Below are 17,495 nucleotides of genomic sequence, written 5' to 3'. Positions count from 1 at the left end.
AGATCAGATCAGATCAGATGAATTGCTCAGTTGTGTCTGACTCTTTGCGACCCCATGAATCACAGCACGCCAGGCCTCCCTGTCCATCACCAACTCCCGGAGTTCACCGAGACTCACGTCCATCGAGTCAGTGATGCCATCCAGCCATCTCATCCTCTGTCGTCCCCTTCTCCTCCTGCCCCCAATCCCTCCCAGCATCAGAGTCTTTTCCAATGAGTCAACTCTTCGCATGAGGTGGCCAAAGTACTGGAGTTTCAGCTTTAGCATCATTCCTTCCAAAGAAATCCCAGGGCTGATCCCCTCAGAATGGACTGGTTGGATCTCCTTGCAGTCCAAGGGACTCTCAAGAGTCTTCTCCAACACCACAGTTCAAAAGCATCAATTCTTCGGCGCTCAGCCTTCTTCACAGTCCAACTCTCATATCCATACATGACCACAGGAAAAACCATAGCCTTGACTAGACGAACCTTTGTTGGCAAAGTAATGAAGATATACCCCATGCCCAAGGTAAGAGAAACCCAAGTAAGATGGTAAGTGTTGCAAGAGGGCATCAGAGGGCAAACACACTGAAACCATACTCACAGAAAACTAGTAAATCTAATCACACTAGGACCACAGCCTTGTCTAACTCAATGAAACTAAGCCATGCCCGTGGGACAACCTAAGATGGGCGGGTCATGGTGGAGGGATCGGACAGAATGTGGTCCACTGGAGAAGGGAATGGCAAACCACTTCAGTATTCTTGCCTTGAGAACCCCATGAAGAGTATGAAAAGAACAAGCTTAGAGAGGCTAAATTACTTGTGTTAGTTAGAAATCATATATATATATATATAATTCTCATAGGTGAATACATTAAATGACCAAGAAAAACAACCTTGTGCATTAGACACCAAAAATCCAAACTTTTAATCAACAAATCAGAGTTGCTGGTTTTTCTTGTTCTACTGAATTCACAGTAGTAAATACACTTTATTTTATAAATTCCTCCAGCTATTTATCCAGAAATATGTATTCATGAATTTCTGAACCATGATCATTAAAACTTATTTCATTGTTAATTGGGGACTCCTACAGTTTTCCTTCGTTTGTCCACTAGATCATCTCTTCAAAATCATTAGAAAGAGCTGCTTATTTACTGTGGTTAACTGCTTAACAAATTCCCTATCCCCAAATGAGGATGATGTTTCTGTTTCAGGTGCCTCTGTTAACTGTCTTAATCTTAAAAATATTTAGTCTCTTTTTGAATATATTTTTCCCTAAGACTTTTTCTAAGATATGTGATATTTTCCTGGCCATGATCATTGTCAGATCCTTCAGCACTCTGAATTTGATGCACTGGTCTTGTACTAACTATAGCTGTAGCAGATCTGACAACTTTCATCTGATATTTGTTACTGAAACTAATTTTAGTTATTTCTCCATCTTTTTGCACACTTGGGTCTTCCTTGTGCTTTTGGAGCTGCCTCAGTAGCTTTGACTTGGTCACTCCTTTTAAACAATTTAGTTCTTAGGAGAAATGTATGTATCTCTATATCCTTGGTTCAGATCTTTCACTGATTATTGATAATATTCTAGCTATTGCATTTATCTACTTTTGTTGAAATAACAGTTTCAATGTGTTTCTTCCTCATTACTCAGTCAATATTTCCTGAGAACCTGAAGTTTTAGGAACTCCTTTAAATCCTTAAGATAAAAAAAATGAACAAAATATCCCCGCTTTCAGAGAGCTGGCCCACTATAACATGCACATTGCTTTAGAGACACATGGGAATATAAGCACTTTTCCAAAATCATTTCTTTACAGAAACCAGTTAAAAAATCCTCGATAAAATCTGCATTGCCTACACCACACTTGTAGATCATGTGTTAAATGGTTCATTTGTTAAAAAAACAGAAGTAGTTTTAATTGATTCTTTCTGATTATAAAAACTCAGCCAAAAGGTATTTTCTTACCATGACAACTTGGTAAGACTCTATTCCATCCAGGTCTTCCATCATCTCCCATGATACAGGTGAGTGTTGAATATCCTTGAAGAATGTAACCAGCATCACAGTAATAGGTTACTGTTGACCCTAATTTATAATCCATTCCCAGTCTGGTGCCATTCATTATGTTGCCTGGATCAAAGCAGGACTCTCGGAGTTTTGCTGTAAAGTAATGTTGATATAAAATGAATTATTTTAAAATAGCACATTCTAGGAAACTATCAGTATATCTTCATCTCTGCCTCTAAATAGACAGAAAGCACCAACACCCTTTCTACCTTTGCTTAAGAGCTAAAAGTACAAAGTAGCCCTCAACCATATCTGATATTTTGTTGATTTATATTGGTTAAAAAAAGATAAAATTCTTCATTGGTCTTCTCATTAAAATTAGTATCTAATATATATAGTCTAACACAGGGTTTCAGAGTTTATTATAATTATGTGTTATCCACCATGCATAAGTATTTTAAATGAATTATTTTGGAAAAGAAGAACTTGTTTATTTAATATTTCATTATTTAAAAGATCTTCCCCCAAATAAAGTACACTCCATTTCATGCAACTGAACTTAGATATAGTACTACTGCCTATGCTAATTTCAGTTAATCACTAGGAAGAAAGTAAAAGATCCTATGTCTCCACCCTGAAGCCATTTCTCTTAACTTACCTGCTCTACTCACTCCGCACATATCTGTCAGAGGTCTGCCCATTAAAAATAATAGCAAAATCTTTATAATATCCAAATCTTGATCTTATTGGACACAGTCTATATCAAAGCCAAGAACTTTCAAAGGTAATAGTAAAAGGCAAATTAAAAAGTAAATTCCATTCACAACAAAGAACTGTTTAAACTAAAGAGACTGACAGAATATTTTGAAAATATGGGAGAAATATATTAGTTCATACATTTTGGCAAATAAGTGGTAGAATACTTTTGTTATACCACATCTGGGTAACACGTGAATATTTACATTTTATTATCATTGCAGATAAATAGAGATGTACAATGTAACTGCTAAGCCACTTCAGTCATGTCTGACTCTGTGCGACTGCATAGACGGCAGCCCACCAGGCTCCCCCGTCCCTGGGATTCTCCAGGCAAGAACACTGGAGTGGGTTGCCATTTCCTTCTCCAATGCATGAAAGTGAAAAGTGAAAGTGAAGTCGCTCAGTCGTGTCCGACCCTCAGCGACCCATGGACTGCAGCCCACCAGGCTCCTCCGTCCATGGGATTTTCCAGGCAAGAGTACTGGAGTGGGGTGCCATTGAAGGGCTGTCACAAATTCAAGATAACAAATGTGATTTGTTACATTAGAATTTATCTTATGTTAGTGGGAATTCAGGAGATGGGTATATCTTTGGATATGACTCATAGAATCTTTGTAATTTAAGTCAAGAATATCTTGGTGTTTGGCTATTATAGTAATTATATTATCATAATAAATTAATCAAAATGTGATCAATTTTAACAGGAAAAATATTTTTATTCCATTTGCTAAAGTCTGCAGAGTTCAAAGTGCTTCAACACTTACAGGAAATTACAAGAAATTTATGCTTTAGGAAACATACTTCACAAGATTTCTCTGAATTCAACTAAAGAGGAAGTGGTGGAAAGACACATTTAAATGATTTTAATAGAATACCAAATGAAAAATTCCCACTTCCTTTCCCTCCTTCCTTCTTTCCAGAAACTACTTAAGAGCCCATTATCCAAGTAACACTGGAAATACAGCCATGGTGATAAAAAAATATTCTAACCTTCATGGCTTTTACAGTCTATCAAGAAAATAATTACATTAAGTAAACACTTGTGGTTGTGATGTGTCTTGTATAAGGAGCAGCATTCAGAACCTTCCTGAAGAACTGACATCTAAACTGAGCACTGAGGGCTAATGGGCAGACTAGGTGAAAGGGGGATGAGAGACATGAAGGGGAGAAGTTATACTGGAGCTTGTAAGTCAGATAAACCTGATTTCTGAGCATCAACCAAAACTAAAAAATTTGATCTTTCAAAGTTATGTACATGTATGTACACACACACAGCGTAAGAAATTTGTATCCCATATAACAGAAGGAAAACAACCAGTAGATTCTTTGGTCACTAAGAAAGAAGCTTTAGTAGTACAGAGGTTAGTTTGTTTAATTTTTCAGAAAAGCATTAATCCTGTCCTTACATAAGCAGAAAATGCAATGTAATTTTTAGGCGTAACAGCAACCTATCATTTATGTTCTTCATGAAATTGAACTAAATCCCTTGAGGGAAAAGAAAGGATTGAAATTACTATTTAGAAGGATTAATCTCTTTGACATGTCTAACTGCCTAACATCCATCTTTTGAAAAGTTAGCTTTTTTCTTCTTTAAAGTTTTCCCCAAATTTTCTTTTTTTGTTTGTTTGTTTGTTTGTTTTTTAATTTAATTTTATTTTATTTTTAAACTTTACATAATTGTATTAGTTTTGCCAAATATCAAAATGAATCCACCACAGGTATACATGTGTTCCCCATCCTGAACCCTCCTCCCCAAATTTTCAGTGACATATTAGTGAATCTATAATGCAAACCTACTTTTCGAGTAAAGGGAAACATGGTTGATAAATTAAAAATACTGCCTCTGCAACAATTTTATATTGCTAGGCTCATTTTGAGAGGATTCACTTATCTCTTTATTATGTTTACATATTGCTTTAAATTCTTAGTGAATAGCTTTCTATGAATAATACTGCACTTGTTTATTTCTGTGTTTGCCATAGCAATTGCATCTGGAAATTTTGAGAACATATGGAGAATCCTTACATAAAGGTCCAGGAAACAGATGGAAAAATGATTTTAATTTTGGAAAAAAAAAAGTGAGGCAAATTGATAGTATTTTAATGAATAATTAATTTAATAAAATAATTTATTTGTATGAATAATTCACTTTTATGAATAATACAACTTGCCTACTGATTAGATCCCAGGTAAGAGTCCCTTGCCTTATATTCTCTAAGTAAAGCATGTTAGAAGCAGTCTTCTAGAAGACAGAAGTGATTGTAAGCAATGGAGCCTGTATCTTAACAATGGACTATTTTTTCACTCTTACAAAAAATTTGTTTCAGAATTATTTCCAGGTGAAATTAAAGCATTGTAAATGCTTATTTTAATGAAAAATTTTGACATTACAAAGTTGAAATATGTGTCCCTAAGAAGAGTCAACAGGAAAAATTAAAGCTTTATCATGCTTTTGTTTTCATTTTATTAAGGAAGACATAGATGAAATTATAATAAGCACAATATCTATATCATTATAAAGTTTTTATCATGCTTTGCATCAGGCATGACAATAACTAAATAATGTTTGTTCAATTAATACTTAATGACTTGTTTATAAATACATTTTTTTCCTGGGCTAATAAGAACCATAATATTTTTGTTGTTAAAGGTTAGTCTTTAACAAACTTCAAAGTTTATTCCCACATACAGGTATATACTCATGAAAGGACCATTATTAAGAATAGTGTTGTTTTGTAGATAATAAGTTATATGTTATTTTTATTTTTGAGATGTCACCAGAGTATATAATATTCAGCTGCTTTTTATTTCCAGAATAGTGCCATTGGGCATATACCTGCTAGCATGAACTTAGAAACTAAGAGCTAAATTCCCTTCAAGCTGTGTATGCATTGTAGTCCCCTCAGATCATAGTAATTCCCAAAAGGATCTCTTTCTTTTGGAAGACCCATAGTTCACATTATGGAAATTAAATATAAACCACAGATGTATCTCTTTTATTTTGGAAAATACTGTTGATTAAACAATTGGAAATTAAATAATTGCTGAAAAATACCTGAAAGTAAAGCTGAAATGTAATAGGTTGCTCTATGAAAAGATATGTCTTACCTTAAATTGATATATTAATTCAGAAACTAATTGACTATATTTGAAGGTTCTTGAAGCAGGTGGCTAACTTATCCCATATATAAACAACCATTCATAAATCTTTCACTGTAGATTTTTGGTACCTATCAGATAAAACAGCAGCTGCCAGGAAGTCCCCTTCAGAAGCACAAAACTGTATCTATACTCTCTTCTTCATGTAAATATTTTGTTTAAATAATATAATCATCACTCCTATGAGTTACACCTATTAAATATTTAAAATATACTTATTAACATAATTAAAAATAACCTTAATACAAAACAATGCAAAAGATAGCATTAAGCTAAAATGTTTATCAAGTATACATTTAATATTGTATCTCATTGAAATTACATTAATTTACCGTGTATAGTCACTCAGTCATGTCCGACTCTTTGCCACCCCAAGAACTGCAGCCTTCTAGGCTCCTCTGTCCATGGGGATTCTTCAGGGAAGACTACTGGAGACTAGGTTGATCTAAACTCTTTGGGGACATTGCTTTCAAGTTAATAAAACATCTCCCCTTACCTTCAAATATCTATTTATTTCAGTTTACTATTGTCTACAGAGAAGGCAATGGCACTCCACTCCAGTACTCTTGCCTGGAAAATCCCATGGACGGAGGAGCCTGGTAGGCTGCAGTCCATGGGGTTGCTAGGAGTCGGACACGACTGAGCGACTTCACTTTCACTTTTCATTTTCATGCATTGGAGAAGGAAATGGCAATCCACTCCAGTGTTCTTGCCTGGAGAATCCCAGGGACAGGGGAGCCTGGTGGGCTGCCATCTATGGGGTCGCACACAGTTGGACACCACTGAAGCGACTTAGCAGAAGCAGCAGCAACTATTGTCTACAACATTAAAGCATATCTACCATTTGATTTTTAAAAAATTTTAATTGGAGACTAATTACTTACAATATTGTGGTGGTTTTTGCCATATAGCATTTGCTTTTTGTAAATAAAAGTAGTATTCCTTTCAGAATCTCTATTATTAGCAGGCTGTGTATTTGCAATGTTTGACTATAGCATTTGTTCACCATTCAAATGCTTTGTTTGCAGAACTCCTATGTATTTGCAAATAAACAAAAATAAGGTTCAGTGTCTATCTTCAAGAGGGAAATGAAGAGATAAGTATGAACACAAACAATAGCAACTATAATCTGGTGTGAGCTCTGTAGAAGTAGGTGCTGAACCTATAGCTTTTTAAATAAAGACCTATAAATACCAGTATTTGGAGTGAGTTGGGACCTAAAAACTTTACTTTTTCAGAGCTAATAGAAATCAACATGCTTAAAATAAAGTATATAACATGATTACAAATGAAAAACAAATATTTTTTACTATCCAGGACCTCCAGTTATATGTCAATTTCTTTTGCAGGTGTACATTTTATCTTGAAAATTTTGACATGTTTGCTTGGCTATGGCAGAAATAAACAAAAAGACCACTTTATCAGTTTTAAAGAACCAGGCAATTAAAGAGCTAACTTTTTTTTTTAATAAAAATAGAAAGTAGGGTGACTGATAAGAAAAGACAGATCCTGGAGACCCTAAAGTGGGGGATGAAATTCTATGGGGAGAGTTGAGAGTTTTGAGAGCCAGTCCAGAAAGTTAATTAGGTTGGATTTCGGGAATACCATAAACTTAGCAATAACATTGTAAAGAAATACCATCTGGAGTATAAAAATAAGACCTCAAGGAATTGTGTGTAAATGGGCACTGGTATAGTAACCGAGGATGGTAGGCAGTAGTTGCAGGGTACAAGATGGACTGTAGTTCATGGAATGCTTATGTATTTCTCTGCCTGTACTCACATTTTTATTTTCCTTTACTCTTATTGGTAGTGATAATTTATGCCATCATTTGCAATTCACTTTAACAATCTGATTCTCAATTTCATCATTTGAAAATAGGTATAGTAATACCTACCCGATAATGCTGTTAATTAACATTTTGTTGCATTTACAAGTGTTTTTGCTAATGGGAAAGAAAGAGATACTGTATTGAAAGAGCTAATAACTGTACTTGGAGTAAAGTACATAATAGGTACTTAACATTGTCTTTTTAAAAAAATGCATCAGTGGCCTTTTTCCTGTGGTGGCATAAATTGTAGCTTTTCAGAAATAATGGGACACAGAAATTGACCAAGATGGGAAATAGGAAGGGCAATACATTTAGTTTAAGATATGGTGAGTAGATTTTATCTCAAGTGCTAAATGACATGAATTTAATAATGACTACATGGATATTACGAGAGAAAGGATTGTGAAGTCAAGTCCAGTTTCCATGAGAAAGAATTCTGTAGTAAATTAGTATCATCTGCACTTCACTTTCACTTTTCACTTTCATGCATTGGAGAAGGAAATGGCAACCCACCCCAGTGTTCTTGCCTGGAGAATCCCAGGGATGGTGGAGCCTGGTGCACTGCCATCTATGGGGTCGCACAGAGTCGGACACGACTAAAGAGACTTAGCAGCAGCAGCAGCAGCCCTGAGTATTGTAGTATTTGTGGCGTTCTTCCTGTATCTGTTATCCTATGAATCTCTGGAAATGCTTTGTTAAATACAAACTCACAATAGAGCCTAGCTTTACTGACTTGCTTACAGTTCTCTATCTCTTTTTAACTGAGTCTTGTTTATAAAGCTATCACTTTGCAGATATTCCTAAAAAGCCAAGTTCTCATTTGTAAAATACAGGACATGAATGTGTCTCTAAGTTTCCTTAGATTTCAGTATGTTATTATTCTAATCATATCTTGATTTAAAATATAAAATACCTCTTTAAGCAACTCAAAATCAGCTAAGTAATTATCAAACAATTACTGTGTATGTAGGCATTATTCTAATAAGTTCATTGTATAGCAGTAAATAGAGTTCTTGCTCTAAAGAAGTTTGTTTTTCTGGTATATGTGTAGCGATTGAGTGGGGCTTCCCACGTAGCTCAGCTGGTAAAGAATCCACCTAGAATTCAGGAGACCCTGGTTCTATTCCTGGGTTGGGAAGTTTCCCTGGAGAAGGGATAGGTTACCCACTCTAGTATTCTTGGGCTTCCCTGGTGACACAGATGGTAAAAAATCTGCCTGCAATGGGTTCAATCACACGGTTCAATCCCTGGGTTGGGAAGATCCTCTGGAGAAGGGCATGGCAACCTACTCCAGTATTCTTCCTGGAAAATCCCATGGACAGAGGAGACTGCTGGGCTACAGTCCATGGGGATGCAAAGAGTCAGACATGACTGAGCGACTAAGCACAGCACAGGGATTGACGGGCATAAATGGGAGTGTGCACAGTAAATAAATAAGGAAATAAATGAACAATAAAATATCAAGTAATTATATGACTTTGATAAAAGGAGAAATTTGTGCTAGTACAAGAAAAAAAGCAGAAGGAATAGAAAGCTCAAAATAAGATTAAAAATATGTATATATGTACCCAAAAATGGGTTCCGATAATATAGCAAAAAAAAAATCACTATTTTAAGAAAAAGATGAAAAATTAATTAATTACAAAAAATTATAATAGATTTCCCCAACTATTTTAATAATTGCTAGACCAAGCAGTTTTTTTAAATGGCAAAGGACACACATAATCAATAAAGATACATAGAGAACTTAATTTAATGAGTATATATATTAAAAAAGAACTGCACCCATAAATTAGATGACACTCTTTTCTCCAAGCACACAGGGAGTGTGTATGCTTTATATGGTTAAAACTAACCATATAGAGGTCATAAAACAAATCTTTAGACACACCAAGAACTGGAATCATACACATTTGACCACAGTACAAGTAAGCTAGAAATTCATAATTAAGTATAGAATGAAATTTATTGTAAGACATGTAAGCACTTGTAAATAGCTCTTAAGTAGAGGAAAAATCAAAAGGCAGTACAATTAGAACAAATTAAAATTGTAAAATAATAAAACTCTACATATCCCAACATTTGCAAAGCAGCTACAGTGGTGCTTTGAGGAAAATACACAGCCCTCAAAAGCTCATAATAGAAGAGGAGAAAAATATGAAAATTAATAAGTTATTTAATTGTTTTTAATTATAAAAATAAAAGCCAATCTAGAGAAAATAGGGAATAAGTAAATTATGTGACAGTAATATTAACAAAAATACCAAGAAATTCCAATAAAAAAATACAGCAACAGAAAATGCAAGAGAGCACTGTGAACATTTTTATGTATATACATTTGAGAACTTGCATGAAGATAATTAGTTCTCAGGAAAAGGTTTTCAGTTTTCAAAATCTCTCCGAAGTATACACATTATAAAACTTGTTTGATTTTCTCCTGTTAATCTGTCTCATATCAATTTAATTCTTAGATCAGCTAGAAGAATCTAGAAGAATAGAGGACAATTTTTTTCTCCCTGAAATGTACAAACTTCCGGTTATAAGATAAGTATGCTCTAGGGATGTAATATACAGCATGGTGACAATACTTAAGAATATATATATTCTATATTTGAAAGTTGCTAAGGGAATATATCTTAACAAGTTCTCATTACAAGAAAAAAATAATTGTAACTATATGCAGTGGTGATGATGCTATATAGACTTAATATAGTAATCATTTTGCAATACATACGTTTATTAAATCATTATGTCATACAAACACCTAAATTTAGTACAATGTTTTTGTCAGTTATAACTCAGAAAATGTGGAGGTTATTAAATGCTTTCTATGCTGTTGAGAATATAAATTGGTATAGCCTCTTCTGGGAGTAATTAGGGGATATGTAGTTAGATTCAAAAGGTTTATATCCTTTGATCTAGTATTACCACTCTTAGATATACAGATATTTTAGAATCTAATAGATATATTCAACAAAGCATTCAAAAGGATGGCTATATCATCATGATTCCTAACAGAAAACTTAACCTAAGTATCTATCAGAAAAATTTACAAATTACTTGTGGTAGTCATATGATAGAATATCATAAAGAAATTAATGAACTAAGTCTACATGTCTCTTATCATTGGTATATCTCAGAAATAATGTAGAGGGAAAAAACAATTTTCATAAGGATGTGTACATGATGAAAATATGTTTTACAAAAATAGAATGAAGGAAATGTACATGATGGAAAATATAAATATATGTACAAGCATACATACATGGAAAAGATAAGCATTGAATTAATAATTAGGAGGATATGGTCATAAAGGGAATAGGAGTGTCTGAAAATAATCTTGACTACTCATGATTTGTGCAGATAGCCAGTTAGTTGGGTTCTTGTGTATGGCATGGGGAGACTTTTTCAGTGGGAGAGTTTGGCACATTGCTCAAGCTCAACTCTCTAGAATATCAATGTTTTCTAACCCATAGTCACAAGGTGTAAGCTTGCCCATGATCCTCTGGTTTGGAGCAGCTAACATTTTCATACAACCCTAATAAATAGCTGGTCATCCTAAATTCTTACTGAAAGTGAAAGCGTTAATCACTTCAATCATGAGTGACCCTATAAACTATAGCTCACTAGGCTCATCTATCCACCAAATTCTCCAGGCAAGAATACTGGAGTAGGTAGCCAGCCATTCCCTTCTCCAGGAGATCTTCTCCAAAGGATCTTCTCAACCCAGGGCTTAAGCCCAGGTCTCCCTCATTGCTCTCCAGATGGTAAAGAATCTGAAATTCTTCTGAGCTACCAAAGAATCACCTACTGTTTGGTACCAAATAGCTCATATGTTCTTCCACTGACAAGGCCATTTTCTTACTTTGTTCTGTAAGATGAGAGACTCATAGACCAAAATTTACCACCTCAAAATATGCCTCTTTGGCATACATATTGATTTTGGGTGATTATTTTCAAGAAACAGAAACATAGTCTTTTTACCTCCCACTTAGCTACCTAAAAATTTAGCTGAAGGGCATGTACCTAAAATAGAATACATTTCTGACCAAAGATGGGCCCTTATGGCAGAAATCAAAGAAGAGAGGCTCTTAATGAAAGTGAAAGAGGAGAGTAAAAAAGCTGGCATCAAATTCAACATTCAAAAAACTTAAGATCGTGGCATCTGGTCCCATCACTTCATGGCAAATAGATAGAGAAACAATGGAAACAGTAAGAAACTTTGTGTTTTTTTGGCTCCAAAATCACTGCACATGGTGACTGCAGCCATGAATTTAAAAGACGCTTGCTCCTCAAATCAAAAGTTATGACCAACCTAGACAGCACGTTAAAAATCAGAAACATTACTTTGCTAACTAAGGTCCATCTAGTCAAAGCTATGGCTTTTCCAGTAGTCATGTGTGGATGTGAGAGCTGGACCATAAACAAAGCTGAGCACCAAAGAACTGATGTTTTGAATTGTGGTGTTGGAGAAGACTCTTGAGAGTCCCCACAACTGCAAGGAGATCAAACCAGTCAATCCTAAAGGAAATTAGTCCTGAATATTCATTGGAAGGACTGATGCTGAAGCTGAAACTCCAAAACTTTGGCTACCTGATGCAAAGAACTGACTCCTTGGAAAAGACCCTGATGCTGGGAAAGATTGAAGGCAGGAGGAGAAGGGGACGACAGAGTATGAGATGATTGGATGGCATCACCTACTCGATGGACATGAGTCTGAGTAAGCTCTGGGAGTTGGTGATGGACAGGAAGCCTGGCATAGTCCATGGCTGTAGTCCATGAAGTCACAAATTTTTGGACACGACTGAGTGACTGAACTGACTGACTGATGACCAAAGACATCTGCAATCACTATAGGCTAGGTTGCAGCAGTGGAAACTCAGCAGGGGCTAGAGAGCAGAATCCACTTTTTATCTCCTTGTCTCTGCACAGCCCAGCAAACATTTATGTATCAAACATTTACTTTTCCATCAATGTGGATTGCCTTTTTCTCCTTTGAAGTCCCAAACCACTACTCCCAACATTTTCTTTTGTCTCTAGCTGAAAATGTATTTAAGGCAGGGTTTCAGCTTGACTTCTTTTGATAACCCTTAAAAGAAACAATAACAACCACAAAAAAAAAAAACACACCTCTCTTCCCAGTGCAAATTCAGAAGTTTCAATTGAATATTTCTTAAAACAAGAATAACAAGATTTGAAGCAAATATAACACCATGTTAAAAGTCTGTCAAATTGGATAGAAATACTTTGAAGTTTGTTTTACTATTCTGTATAACTTTTACCTACTTAAAATATTCTATAGTGGGGAAAAAAATAAAATCAAAGCAGTAAGTAATAAATTCAAAGTATGCATTTACATAACTCAAATGACCCCTTTATCAGTATCCTTTATAGAATTAATTTTTGAAAAATAAAATTTAACTTTAAACTAATAAGATCTAATTTGTCCTTATATGCATTGAATAGAAAACTTATATTTATAAATATCCATATATGTACATGCTAAGTCCCTTCAGTCATGTCCGACTCTTTTCAACCTTATGGACCTTAGCCTACCAGGCTTCTTTCTTCATGGGATTCTCCATGCAAGAATACTAGAGTGGGTTGCTGTGCCCTTCCTGACCCTGGGATCAAACCCGACTCTCTTACATCTCCTGCATTTGCAGGGGGTTTCTTTACCACTAGTGCCACCTGGGAAGGCCCAAGAAATATCCATATATATCTTAATATTAATTCATTTAAATACAGAAATGTTATAAAATATTATATTCATTACCATGTCATATTCAGTTTAGTTCAATCCCTCAGTCGTGTCTGACTCTGCGGCCCCGTGGACTGCATCATGCCAGGCCTCCCTGTCTATCACTAACTCCCACAGCTTACTCAAACTCATGTCCATAGAGTCGGTGATGCCATTCAACCATTTCATCCTCTGTCGTCCCCTTTTCCTCCCACCTTCAATCTTTCCCAGCATCAGGGTCTTTTCAAATGAGTCAGTTCTTCGCATCAGGTGACCAAAGAATTGGAGTTTCAGCTTCAGCATTAGTCTTTTCAATGAATATTCAGGACTGATTTCCTTTAGGATGAACTGGTTGGATCTCCTTGCAGTCCAAGGGACTCACAAGTGTCTTATCCATCACCACAGTTCAAAAGCACCAATTCTTCACTGCTCAGCTTTCTTTAAAGTCCGACTCTCACATCCATACATGGCTGCTGGAAAGACTGTACCTTTGACTGTATGGAACTTTGTTGGCAAAGGAATGTCTCTGATTTTCAATATGCTGTCTAGGTTGGTCATAACCTTCCCTCCAAGGAGCAAATGTCTTTTAATTTCATGGCTGCAGTCACCTTCTGCAGTGATTTTGGAACCCCCCAAAATAAAGTCTGTCATGGTTTCCACTGTTTTCCCATCTATTTGCTATGAAGTGATGGGACCAGTTGCCATGATCTTAGTGTTCTGAATGTTGAGTTTTAAACCAACTTTTTCACTCTCCTTTTTCACTTTCATCAAGAGGCTCTTTTGTTCTTCACTTTCTGCCATAGGGGTGGGTCATCTGCATATCTGAGGCTATTGATATTTCTCCTGGCAATCTTGATTCCTGCATGTGCTTTCTCCAGCCCAGAGTTTCTCATGATGTACTCTGCATATAAGTTAAATAAGCATGGTGACAATTTACAGCCTTGACGTACTCCTTTCCTGATTTGGAACCAGTCTGTTGTTCCATGTCCAATTCTAACTGTTGCTTCATGACCTGCATACAGATTTCTCAAGAGGCAGGTCAGGTGGTCTGGTATTCCCATCTCTTTCAGAATTTTTCACAGTTTATTGTGATCCACACAAAGGCTTAGGCATAGTCGACGAAACAGAAGTAGATGTTTTTTCTGGAACTCTTTTGCTTTTTCAATGATCCAACACATGTTGGCAATTTGATCTGTTGTTCCTCTGCTTTTTCTAAATCCACCTCAAACATCTGGAAGTTCACTGTTCATGCACTGTTGAAGCCTGGCTTGGAGAATTTTGAGCATTACTTTACTAGCATGTGAGATGAGTACAATTGTGCAGTAGTTTGAGCATTCTTTGGCATTGACTTTCTTTGGGATTGGAATGAAAGTGACCTTTTCCAGTCCAGTGGCCAGTGCTGAGTTTTCCAAATTTGCTTGCATACTCAGTGCAGTACTTTCACAGCATCATCTTTTAAGATTGGAAATAGCTGAGCTGGAATTCCATCACCTCTACTAGCTTTATTCATAGAGATGCTTCCTCAGGTCCACTTGACTTCACATTCCAGGATGTCTGGCTCTGAGTGATCACAGCATTGTGATTATCTGGGTCATGAAGATTTTTTTTTTTAATAGTTCTTCTGTGTATTCTTGCCACCTCTTCTTAATATTTTCTGCTTCTGTTAGGTCCATACCATTTCTTTTCTCTATTGTGCTCATCTTTGCATGAAATTTTTCCTTGGTATCTCTAATTTTCTTGAAGTGATCTCTAGTCTTTCCCATTCTATTGTTTTCCTCTATTTCTTTGCATTGATCACTGAGGAAGAATTTCTTATCTCTCCTTGTTATTCTTTGGAACTCTGTATTCAAATGGGCATATGCCCATTATATAATATAAGATATCTTATCTTGTTATCTTGATTTAAAAGATATCTTTCCTTTTCTCCTTTCACAGATATTTGTAAGGCCTCATCAGACAACCATTTTGGTTTTTTGCATTTCTTTTTCTTAGGGATGGTCTTGATCCCTGTCTCCTGTACAATGTCACTAACTTAGGTTCATAGTTCTTCAGGCACTCTGTCTATCAGATCCAATCTCTTGAATATGTTTCTCACTTCCACTGTATAGTCATAAGGGATTTGATTTAGAGCATATTATATTCACCCTATTCTAAATGTTGACCTATTTAAATATTTTCAGATGTTTTCTGAGTATAATTGTCAAAATATTTTGTGAATCGTATACTTTTGAATATTTTTATCCATGAGAGTAGTCTCTGAATATTTGATATTCAAGTGAAACTTCAGCTTCCAAAAATGACTTTGTTTTTTAAGAAATATTTTGTGGTCTCAGCCAACTTCTGCAGTATCCTAATGGCTTATTTGTTTGTGTGATACATTTCCTTTGGTAGTAATTAGGAAATGCTAATTTCCTTCTCGCTCATAGGAAAAGTCTACAGTGAGTGCTCTTTTGTGAGATGAATTGCAGGTAGTATGCTTTAAGAACTGCACATATAACTAACCGCTGACAATGGCCAATATGACATTATTCTCTCATATAAAATATTCACAATTTAAATCATGATGCTAAAATCAAATGTTCACATTTACCTTTATACTCTAAATGGAATCCAGTGTAACTAACAGATCCATCACTCCGAAAAGCCAAATGCATGTTATTTGAGCTGCTTTCTATCCTCTCCGGTAATTTGCTGTCTTGAAAACTTCCAATCAAGGGACTATTACTGTCTGGCCCATCATATATATAGAGGAAATCATAGTTTGGTTCTATGCTAAAACTAAAAGAAAAGAAAAAAGAAAGGAAGGAAGGAAGGAAGAAAAAAGTGAAATGGTTATTGCTATGGTTTTAATCATAATAGTCCCATAAATTATATATTAATTCAATCATTATATTTAAAAATAACAGATTCTGTCAAAATAAGTCAATTTAAAAATCCCCCTGGCAACAGCACACTGAATATGCATATAAAATCAGCACTAGAAAAAGAAAGAAGACATCTTGATATTTTCAAGTATTTCTAAGTTGGCATTATGTCTACAGGGAATACAAATGACTGTAAGGCTAACAATGTTTAAGCTGATAATTGATACAGGATTTGCAGTCAGAGTTTAGGTTCAAGATGCTTGTGTCCTTGTTAGCTACATATCCTTAAGTTACTTTATATCAGTAAAATGTGTAAGACATTAACTGTATTTTAAAATTTTTCACCAGATATTTTGCATCGCTTTTTGCTTTGTCCGTGAATCTATTTGCCTTGAACTTCAAAATTTAAGAGCATTCTTGTTTTAAAACTGAACTCTACATACCAGATTCAAACAAAATTTGGAAAGATAAAATCTGCATTTAAATTATTCAAAGCACTGCACATTGTACTAGGTATTCTTTTCCTTGAAAGTAAATATATTTTCTTCTTTTAGAACTTAATGTAGGCAAATTGAGCCAATATACTCTTCACCAAAAGTAAACAGTGTGCAAATAAAGACATTTGAGCACATAAACTATTCAAATCAATATTTAAATGTTTCAAACTTGCATAATAAACTTGCCTTAACAACCTTCAAAGTATGAGAATTGTCCTATAATGATTATAGAACCCACACACTTAGAAAACTGAAGACATAAATATAATGATTATTTTTCCTAAAAACCTGGGAAGATAGTACACTCTATCTTTTACAAATAGTTTCATAAATATTAACTTGTTTTTTGTCAATAATCCTGTGGTATAAGGAAGAGATTATCATTTCCATTTTCCCAATGAGAGCGTGATATGTCAGTAGTCTCTCTTAGGTCACGTAATCAATGATACAACAGTAAATCAACTTCTGCGCACACACTTCATGTAATACAACCTTCTACCATTCAGTTATTAACTAAAACAATTTTAAAGTAAATTAAACCTTGTATCATGCATCCTGACATTTTTAATGTTTGTACTGCCATTTCCTCTACGGTAAAAATGAGAATTACAGTATTTACTTCGGAAAATTGTCTTATAACTGGGTCTT

At 35.1% G+C, this 17,495-nt stretch overlaps 1 protein-coding gene across 3 annotated transcripts in view; it reads right to left on the bottom strand.

The window, feature by feature from the left end:
• CSMD3 (CUB and Sushi multiple domains 3) overlaps positions 1-17,495 on the bottom strand; it is a 1,475,959-nt gene that overhangs the window by 333,043 nt on the left and 1,125,421 nt on the right. For all 3 annotated transcript variants that reach the window (XM_055546406.1, XM_055546407.1, XM_055546408.1), the window contains 2 exons: positions 16,077-16,264; positions 1,956-2,150 (listed from right to left, as the gene is read on the bottom strand). In XM_055546406.1, the coding sequence (XP_055402381.1) occupies positions 1,956-2,150; positions 16,077-16,264 (383 nt within the window). The remainder of the gene's footprint in view (positions 1-1,955; positions 2,151-16,076; positions 16,265-17,495) is intronic.

The sequence above is a fragment of the Bubalus kerabau genome, chromosome 14 (assembly GCF_029407905.1).
Source record: "Bubalus kerabau isolate K-KA32 ecotype Philippines breed swamp buffalo chromosome 14, PCC_UOA_SB_1v2, whole genome shotgun sequence".
NCBI classification, from domain to species: Eukaryota; Metazoa; Chordata; class Mammalia; order Artiodactyla; family Bovidae; genus Bubalus; species Bubalus kerabau.
Note: the sequence above shows the minus strand (reverse complement) of the source record. Positions and strands in the feature narration are given on the sequence as shown.